The sequence below is a fragment of the Myotis davidii genome, unplaced genomic scaffold (genome assembly GCF_000327345.1).
Source record: "Myotis davidii unplaced genomic scaffold, ASM32734v1 scaffold221, whole genome shotgun sequence".
NCBI lineage: Eukaryota > Metazoa > Chordata > Mammalia > Chiroptera > Vespertilionidae > Myotis > Myotis davidii.
The window spans coordinates 4,267,972-4,278,556 of NW_006293349.1; the positions used below are offsets into that span (position 1 = coordinate 4,267,972).

The 10,585-nt window shown below is 45.7% G+C and overlaps 1 protein-coding gene across 1 annotated transcript in view; it reads left to right on the forward strand.

Annotated features, from left to right (window-relative positions):
* NABP1 (nucleic acid binding protein 1) overlaps positions 1 to 10,585 on the forward strand; it is a 51,808-nt gene that overhangs the window by 33,163 nt on the left and 8,060 nt on the right. The window contains exon 3 of the mRNA XM_015566117.1: positions 912 to 1,008. Coding sequence (XP_015421603.1) covers positions 912 to 1,008 — 97 coding nt within the window. The remainder of the gene's footprint in view (positions 1 to 911; positions 1,009 to 10,585) is intronic.

The following is a 10,585-nucleotide window of genomic DNA, read 5'->3' on the forward strand; positions in this document are numbered from 1 at the left end:
ACACAATGCGTTTAAGGAACCATCACCTCCTTGCCCTATTAACATGCCACCCTTCTTTTATCATGTAAAGAATATGGTAAAATCAGTCAAAATGGTGTGTAAATGGTTGCCTTTTCATCGTCCCCTCCTGCAAGGATATTGTCACTTCAGTAGCTCTTAGGACACATGAAAAGTCTGGAATTGGGGAGGAGGGGGTTATTCTGGGGGAGGGCCGGGGGCCAGGAGGGCAGACATGAGCTTCCTGTGGGTCCAGCTGACCTCAGCACTGGACTGAAGCTAAAGCAAGAATGCATGTGGCGCATGCGTAATGGTTGGCCCGTGTGAGTGCTCAGGAAATGCTCGCTGGTGTTTTTATTATATCCTATCCCTCCTGAGGGTGGTGACTCACACATTCAGTGACAGGCCCAAGGGGTGATGTGCGCCACAGTCAAGTTCTCTGTTTGGACCTTGCTCAGGAGTGTCTGGGCTTCTGCACTGGACCAGTGACTAGAAAACGATGAATTTCTGTTCCTTGCAAATGGGAGCCTGTGAAATAGCCTGGGGGTTACAATTTTAAGAAGTTCAACAGGTAATGTTTACAAAGTTTTGAACTTTATAAGCTTCCCCAGAAGGCCCACAAACCTAGAGACTGCTGCCCCAGCCAGTTTGAGTCAGTGGCTAGAGCATCGGCCCTCCAACTACAAGGTCCTGGGTTCGATTCAGGACAAGAACAGGCTCAATCCCTGGCCCTGGTCAGGGCCTGTGTGGGAGGCAACCAATCCAAGTGTCTCTCTCACATTGATGTTTCTCTCTCTGTCTCTCCCTCTTCCTTCCACTCTCTCTAAAAATCAATGGAAAAATATCCTCGGGTGAGGATTAGCAAAAGGAAAACATGAAAACCAACCAACCAACCAACCAACCAACCAGTGTAGAGACTGCTGAGATGTCACCTTGAATTAAGAAGCTCCGAGGCAGCGAGGGTATTGCTGTGCTGTGAGAACACTGCCTGGCACTGTGCTCCTATTCCTGGTATTGTGCTTACATTTTTCATAGGCGTTGGTGGTGTTATTTGTGTGTGTGTCTCCCATTGTTAATCTGGCCATGCAAGCGAGGCACTAAGGAAGGGATCCTTCTGGGCCAGACAGCAGTTTGGTGTTAATTAGTGTGTGAAATATATAATTGGGAGGTGGTTTCAGTCTATGACATGAATGAGTCTTTTATATGAAACAAAAGGTTCAAGTGTTTTAGTGAATATTCCCGTCCAGTGCAAAAATTGTTAATCAACTGAACATGAGATTTTGGTGAAAGATGAGAAGGCAGTAATTTATTCTGCAGATATCCTCCCGTATGTGTGAAATGACATGTCTTAACTTATATATTGCAGCATTGTTTATACTATCAAATGACTGGAAACAACTCAAATGTCCATCAATAGGGGATTAATGAAATAAAATGCAGTCTATCACTAGTGGCATGGGCATGGAGAAAAGGGAACCCTGTGTGCTGTTGGTGGGAATGCAGATGGGCACTGCATTCCCACCAACAGTAAAAATGTGGGAAAAATGGAAACAGAAACTGCCTAGGATCCAGCAATTGCACTCTCTCTAAAAATGTCAATGGAAAAATGTCCTTGGATGAGGATTAACAACAACAAAAACAAAAATCATGTGTTCATTGAAGGTGCTCATTCCTTTTCAATATAAAGAGGGAGAGACACACAGAGAGAAACATCAATGTGAGAGAGACACAACAATTGGTTGCCTCCTGCACATGCCCCGACCAGGGCCAGGATGGAGCCTGCAACCAAGATACGTGCTCTTGACCAGGAATCAAACCCAGGACCCTTCAGGCCGCAGGACGATGCTCTAACCACTGAGCAAGACCCACTAGGGCTGAGCACATGGTTCTTATGCTTGAGGTGCTCATATTCAAGTAGCAGGAGAGAGGCATCAACTTCTGATACAGTGCAGTACTGTGTGAAGAAAACTATGGGAGTCCGAGGAGGAGGACCGACCTGGCTATGGAAAGGGAGACAGATGATGCTGGGCCCAGTGGGCAGCGTTTAGGAGTCCTATCCTGGGGGTGAGATGCCACCTTCCGTGTTGAAGGAGGAGTAGGATAGTAGGTGTCCTCACTATTGGCCTCTCTCTGATCCTCTGTGCTTGGTTGTCACAGAAGGCATTGGTCCCAGGTAAGGATCTCAAGGATCTGTAAAATCTTAACAAATACACATGTACAAACTGGGGGGTGGGCATGATGCCAATGTTCTATTTTACATTGTTTTTTTACAAAGGACATTTGAAATGCTCTCTACCATCATTACTCTACATTACAGATATTTTAACAAAAAAAATAACGAAGACATTATCTCATAATAAGGGACCACTGCTTACATTGAATACAGTTAGCTTTAATTTCCTGCCTTGGTTTCTGTACTGCGTATGGATTAGTAAGGAGTCTTAGCCCAGCATTTGATGACCACCAGAGTTCCAGGTTATGAGCACAGTATTGATTTCTTTATATTGCAAAACTTCTAGTTTTTCACCAAAATCCATATCTCCCTTCTTCCATGGAAATAGAGATTACACTAAGTAATTACATGCAGGGCTACTCAGCTCGAGACTAGTTCTTCCTCTTTTCACAACTAGAAACTATTATATGTAAATTGAAGTTCTATGATGTAATTTCTGGGTCATCTCTACCTTCAGAGATAAGCCATTGCCTTTGAGTGCCTCTGTTTTCCCTTAACCACTGGTTGGAGTCCTGAATGTGCCCACAATCTAACTTTGACCATGAGAATGGAAGTGCCACCCTTGGGAACAGTGAGGCAATAAATGGCTGGGATCTGAGTCCCCGCGTGGCATTCTGGGCAAGAGACTCCCCGACAAGCTGGACCACTTACCGTGGGCCTGGAACGTGAGAAAGAAATGAGCCCCCATGTTATGTAGGCCTCTGCAGATAGATGTACAGATACTTTTTGGTATTTATTTTTGGGGGATAGCTTAGTCTTTAACCTAATAAGAAAGTCCTGCCTTTGCAGTGATGAACTTAGCCTTCAGAAGTTCCATGCTGCTCCTGTGTGTCCCTCTCATGTAGGCTATGTGAACTACTAGGTCATCGGAGAAACACGTTTACGTAATAGTCTCCTACCCAAGTGTGGAATTCCCCATTGGAGAAGGCAAGTTACCTTCTTACTGCTCTGGCACGGTTTCTCCCCCAAGTCTCCGCTGCGTTTCCTTTGACCTACTTCGCTTGCAGTTAAGGGAACCATCCCCGTGTGGTTTGGCTGCCTAGCCACTGAACACAGCTCAGCGTCAGGACTTTCCACCCGGCCTAGATCACTTCCCTTTCTCGCCTTCTGAACGCTGCCTCTTTTCCTTTCCAGAGAACCAGCTAATACACGCTCTCCTTCAAATCACACGGATCCTTTCAACGAATAGTGATTGGCCTGGTCCTTGGTAAGGTATCACATAAAATGATGAAGAGGGGAAGCACTTGGCTTTTCATTCTCTTTGGAAAAGTAGGCCAATGGGCAATCATAAGTTAAAGTGAAATGTTCTCTAATTGGAATAAGTACAGTGTGTCATAGGAATACTTGGAAGAGACACCTAAGGCAGGAGGGAGGGAGGTTAACAGTGTCAAGGGAAATCAGGGCATGAGAAAAGGTGAAGCAAACGTGTGCGTTGGCCGTATAAAATGATATAGCCGTTAATGAGTAATAAGGCATGATTTTAAAACTTCAGATAATTTAGAGTATATAAAATAAAAGTGAAAGGTCTTCCTCCCCCATACATGACTTATGATCTCTATAGTGATTTGTTCATCTTTGATACATATTCTTCCAGACATCCTGTATAATTATAGGGTAACATGCAAATTGACCCTAACAGCAGAACGACTGGGAATCACTGGTCACTACGACACACACTGACCACCAGGGGGCAGACGCCCAATGCAGGAGATGCCCCCTGGTGGTCAGGGCGCTCCTACAGGGGGAGCTCTGCTTAGCCACAAGCCAGGCTGACGGCTGCCAGTACAGCGGTAGTGATGGGAGCCTCTCCTGCCTCCTCAGCAGCGCTAAGGATGTCCAACTGCAGCTTAGGCCTGCTCCCTGCTGGCAAGTGGACATCCCCCGAGGGCTCCTGGGCTGCCAGAGGGATGTCTGACTGCCAGCTTAGGCCCAATTCCCCAAGGAGAAGGCCTAAGCCAGTAGGTGGTCATCCCTTGAGGGGTCCCAGACTGTCAGAGGGCACAGGCCGGGCAGAGGGACACCCTCCTGAGTGCACAAATTTTTGTGCACTGGGCCTCTAGTATAGATATAAAAATAGATATACCATAATACACCCATGTAGGGTTTTATTTTTCAAAATCTAATCACAGTACACATATTGTTATGCATTATCTTTTCCCCCCACATGGGCTTGTTCTCTTATCAGTGGATGTTTATCTCCCTCATTTAAAAAATCATTTATAGACTTCTTTACTAATTATACACTAACTTATTTAATAAATTTCTTCTTTTTATATTTAGGTTGTTTTCTATTTTTAAAAAATCTTTATTGTTGAAAGTATTACATATGTCCCTTTTTCCCCTCATTAACCCCTTCCAGCCCACACCTGCCCCAGATCTTCACCACCCTACTGCCTGTGTCCCTGGGTTATGCAAATATGCATACAAGTTCTTTAGTTGATCTCTTCTCACTCACCCATCTCTGCCTTCCCTCTGAGATTTGGTTGCATACGTCTATGTCTCTGGATCTATTTTGCTCATCAGTTTATTTTGTTCATTAGGTTCCTCATGGGAGTGAGATCTTGTGATACTTGTCTTTCTCTGACTGGCTTATTACGATTAGCATAATACACTCCAGGTCCCTCCATGCTGTCTCAAAGGGTCAGGGACATTCTATCCATTGGCCATAGCAATACATATTAAGAGAAAAAAATTACAATATTAAAATTTTGTACCTGCCCAAACTATATACTATATATGTATATATATATATATATATATGAAAAATATTAGATATTTTTGGACATGTAAAGTATCAGAAAGTTACCTTCTGCTTTTCTTTCTGGGCATTTACTTGAGGAATCACTAACAAAATCAAAATAAAAGCACAACTGCATCTCAGGGGAATTTAAAGTATAAAAACATAAATGAGTAATCAATTCAGTAACATTTAAAGACCAGAAGATCATAGTGAAACCAAAATGTGGGTGTCTGAGTCCGAGTTCGTTGACTTGTGAAATCTAAGAATGAAGTCGCAGACAAAACCAGTTCGCGCACAAAACCCAAGTTTATGGAGAGAAGCCAGTCCCGGGGCAGGTGCAGCCGGGGTTCCAGGAGCGGCCCATGTCCGGAGCCTCCTTTCCAGGTTACAGTCAAGAGTAGCTTAGTATGCAAGCAGAAAAGCAATGGGAAAAAACGTAGGAAAAGATCATAGGGTTGACCATATACATATATAAAGTTTCTGCAGCTAAAAAAAAAATACAGATGGAAGGAAAATGCAAATTACAACCTGGGAAAGATTTGTACAACATACATTGCAAAGCACAGGGTTTCTGTCACTTGCCAGGGCTGCAATACTGGCGAGGTCCAATTCTCAGCCTCGTCTGTGTACAGATGTTCACAGATGAATTTGTCTGAAGAAAAACACAAAACTCTGTGCGCTAATCTAACTTTCAATTTACTATTATTGCTTTCAAGTGGGACTTTAGCCCTGCTCTGAAATTGAGATACATTTCCCTAGTTCACCCACTCTCCCCTGTTCCCTGACAACCCCTTTCTCACACTTCAGACTTCCAGCTTCTCCTCTCCATCCCCCCTCTACACCGATGATCTTATTTCATTCAGAAAACAGTCGCAACCAGAAGAGATTTTTCACCCACCCACCCACCCTATCATCCCAGGCACTGGCACCTCCTCTGCGGTTACAGAAGAACCTTCTAGGCTCCCATCAACCCCTTCCCCAGGGCACTTGCTCTCGCCCCTTCTCGTCTATTCAAGGACAAGGATGTGTCTCCAGAAATCCCCCTTCCTCTCTGTCCCTAACGAACACTCGCTTCAGCCTACGGCCAGGATCCTATTTTCCGCATCTTACCTAGATCATCTCTTTTGTCCCACTTTCCCCTCGAGTCATTGCCCTGTTCCCCTGCTCCCCGTGCAGTAATCACCTTAAAAGGAGCTATCTCTACTTGCTTTGACATTTCCAATTCCTCCACTTCCGTTCTTTCTTGAACTCAATCCCTTCAGGCTTTTGCCTCCACCGATTCCATTACAATTGCTCCTGCTTGTCCAGGTCACCGATGACCTTCATTTGAGCTAAATCCAAGCATCAGCCCTCCGTTTTATCTCACTTGGCCTATCAGCAGCATTGGACACAACGAACACCACCTCTTCCAGAAACATGTGACTCAGCCGGCGCATCCAGCATGCCTTTCCTCACGGTGTCCTTCCTTTCTCATGCCTAAATCACCTCCTAAAATCACCTCTCAAAGAACCTTTTGACGTCCCCCCAAAACGGTCCCACTTCTGGTTTTCCCCATTTCAGTGAATAACGACGCCATCGTCCAGTTACTCAGACCAACAATCGAGAAGTTGTATTTGACTCATCTCATTTTCTCTTACTCCACTTCCAACCAGATGGAGAATCTATTGGCTCTGTCTTCAGCATCGATCCACATGCCGATCCCATTCCACCACCCTCACTGCTATCACCCTGGTGCAGGCCAACATACATCTCAAGGGAATTAATCAAAGAACCACCTAACGGGTGGATTTTCCTGCCTCCACCCTTGACCCTTTATTCTCCACCCAGCAGTCAGAGGGACCCTGGTGAGTCAGATCGGCAACTCAGGTCTTTGCTGAAAACATTCCAACAGGTTCCGTCTCAGCGTAGAAGCCAAAGTCCTTCTCTATGGTATGTCCCCCTCTGGTCCTCACCTCCTGCACGCCTTGCTCACTGCCTTAGTCACAGCAGCCTTCCTACTGTTCCCAGGCAGGCCCAGGAGCGTGGGCCTTGTCAGTGGCTCCCTCCCTTCCTTTGTATCTGCACTCCATCACCTTCCAGCCCCCGCTCTGCAGCCATTCCTGATGAATCCCTAGCCCTTCCTCTCCTTCATTTCTCAGCTTAGTACGCATCACCCTCTACTATACTATATAGTTTTACTTGTTTGTCTATTGTCTGTCTGCTCACATTAGAGTGTAAGCTCTATGAAGTCAGGGCTTTTTGTTTGTCTTCTTTTGTACTGATGCAGTCTCAGTGCTGGCACATAGTAGTTGTTCAATAAATGTTGGTTGAATAAATTAATTTAATAAATATACAAAGGACAAATGGAGTGTAAAGCTCTTAAAAATTCCCGAAATGTAATTTTATAATATATATAAGAAGGCTTAAGCACATACTCAGTAATTTCACTTCTAGAAATGTATCTCAATGAAGGATTTCCCAAGTGAATATAAAGAAGATGCTATTCCAGGGTATGCACAGGTACGTGGAAAACAAGAAAATAGTATAAAAAAATCTCTTCTAACCTAGACACTGGATATCAGATAGTATTTATCATTATAGGGATGGTTTGTGTGGCTTTTGTTGCAAATATTACTAAACATTATTTATGAATCTTTTGGTTAAATATTTTTAAAGAATATTACAAAATGTAGGGAGCAGCTCTGTGGGAGGTGCATCAAGTGCTGCCAAAACAAGTGAAACTCACAGGACATTATAACTATGTTGACCACTACCTTGTTTTCCTCTGATTATAAAATAAAGCCTCAGCTTGCTGGCTCTGGATCCTTCTCTGTGGCCTCATCCAGGCACAGGAGAGCCACCAAGCCCCAGTTATATTCTCTTTGTCTGTCTTTTCTTTAATCCTTCACCACCCCTACTCAGGCTCACCAAACCCTTGGCTGTGCTGGCCAGCAAAAAAGACTTTTTTTTTTTTTTTTTACCTTGCCAGTTGTGCTAAAAGTGGACTACATATCTCTATAATGTGAGAACACTGTAGTTCGTGTTAATTTTTTTATTCTTAGTTTCACTATCACCATACAAGATGTCTGGTATCAAACAGCACTTGTTTTATTGATGTAATAGTTTTAAATGGGAGGGGAATGCAAAGAAAGTGAAAATGAACTTTGTGATCCCAGAAAGCAGAACCTGGGAGTGAGCTTGGGGAGTGTGTGCTAAGCAGGACACATGTACAGGCAAACCTTCGTCCATGAGAACTCCTAACTGGAACGGTGTGTGCCAGGAGCCTAGTGGGCGCCCTCCTGTATTGGAGCGGGTCTCACTCAGCATTCTGTTCTCTACATGAAGGAACGATGTTGGGGTTCTGAGCATAAGCCGCTCATCACCTCAGAATAAGCTTGTGTTTGGGCTGTGAACACGAGGAGGCCTGCAGAGCAAGGCTTAGAAGGAAGCAGGCCGGCTTGTGAATGTAGTAAGGAATCCGCAGTGTCGTCAGTGTGACCTAACCGGCTGAGACGAGGGATGCATTTCTCTATTTCCCTGCATGGTGATTTCAGGGACGTGTATCTGAGTGACAAGCTGTTCTTCTGGACACCCCGTTCTCTTTTTATTAGCCACTGCCCTGGAGGAGTGACCGGGCCCGGGCCGAGGCGCTCCTACACTGCCCACACCACCTTGTTTCTCAAGGAGGTCTTTAGTTTTGGTAAATGAGAAAGCACTTGGTTTCCATTTCCTTTCTGAGAACTGCTAGTTAGTAGGGAAGGAAGTAGGTATTTGGCCCAAGTTCTGTCCTGTGGGGGGCGGGGGGCTGGGCTGCTCCTCTGAGCACCAGCTTCTGCTTTTGTGGGGCTTGGTGTCTGATGTTTATCTCTTCTTCATAAATGTCCGTAAAACTGGTCTGAGCAACCCCACCCAGTCCCCTCTCTGGGAACAGCTGGCTGAGGGTGCAAGGAATGGCTGGCTTTCTTTGTCCAAACTTGGCCACAACTCTGCTCAACATTTTTTTTTAATATGTTTTTACTGATTTCAGAGAGGAAGGGGGAGGGAGAGAGAGATCGAAACATCAGTGATGAGAGAGATTCATTAATTGGCTGTCTCCTGCATGCCACACACTGGGGATCGAGCCCACAACCCGGGCATGTGCCCTGACTGGGAATTGAACCGTGACCTCCTGGTTCATAGGTAGATGCTCAGCCACTGAGCCATGCCGGCTGGGCCTGCTCAGTGTTCTTAATTGGTTCTCTGCCCACTGTTCATTTTTTAAAGATCTTGTCAAACCTTTCTTAAAAAAAAAAAAAGCTTTGCCAGTGGATGAAGAATGTAACTTTGAGGAAAACCCAACTACAGCATCAAGTCCTGTCGGGTGGTCATGGTAGAATCGGGGCTTCTGATTCGGACTGGGAGTCTGTGGGAGCCTGAGATTGGGTATGGTTCATTCACGGACATGCTTCGTGACTTATTGGATGTTGAAATCACGCATTTACTATTATTTTACACCACTTTCCAGCATGACAACAAATTCCTGAGCTGACAGGTCATGGAAAGGCATGAAGGAAATGTACATGCATATGACTATTACTAAGTGAAGGAAGTCATCCTGAAAAGGTCCACACTATGAAGAACAATGAAAAGATCAAAGGTTGCCAGGGGCCAGGGGAGAAGAAGGGAGGACGAGGAGGCACACACCTTCTTAGGGCAGTGAAACGACTCTGTAGACTCGAATGGTGGGCAGGTCATTCATCACACATTTGTACCAGCTCGTAAACTGCACAACACGAAGCGTGAACCGAAGGCAAGCCATGGCCTTGGGTGTCACAATGTGTTCATGTAGGCTCTTCCACTGGACGCATGTGCCGGTCTTGGTGGGGGATGCTGGTCATGAGGGAGGCTATGTGCGGGTCGGGTAGAGAGCATGTAGGAGATCTCTGTCCCTGCCTCTAAATTTTGCTGTGACCCTAAAACTGCTCTCCAAAATAGCCTATTTGGGCAAAAAAAAAAAAAAAAGCATAGAGAAGAAAAGCAAATGGGTGCAAGCAGAGAGAGGAAGGGCAATGGAAAAATAGGAATTTTGCAAAGGAACTGAACACCTTCTCTATCCGCCTGTTAGAGTGGAAAGTGCAAGTCCAGGCCAGGAGACCTGTGCTGAGGCCCTGCTGGCTCACCAGCTGCTGGGCGAGCCCCCCTGGCCTTGGGGCCTCCATTTAAAGGGTTAGGATGAGACAGTCCTGGTTCCAGGCTGGCAGCTAAGGGCCACCCTTTCCCGGATTTCTCCTTCACCCGACCAGCCATCCTGGCTAGAAGCTGCTCTTAAAGGACAGGTACTGCCTGGCTGCGGGACTGAGGCCGAAGTGGAGGACTGAGCTCAGAGGGTAAAAAGCCAAAGAGCCTGAAGATTGACAGGGAGGAGGCCCTGGAGATTGATTGATTGATTGACAGGGAGGAGGCCCTGGAGATTGATTGACAGGGAGGAAGGCCCTGGAGATTGATTGACAGGGAGGAAGGCCCTGGAGATTGATTGACCCGGAGGAAGGCCCTGGAGATTGATTGACCGGCAGGAAGGCCCTGGAGATTGATTGATCGGGAGGAAGGCCCTGGAGATTGATTGACCCGGAGGAAGGCCCTGGAGATTGATTGACCGG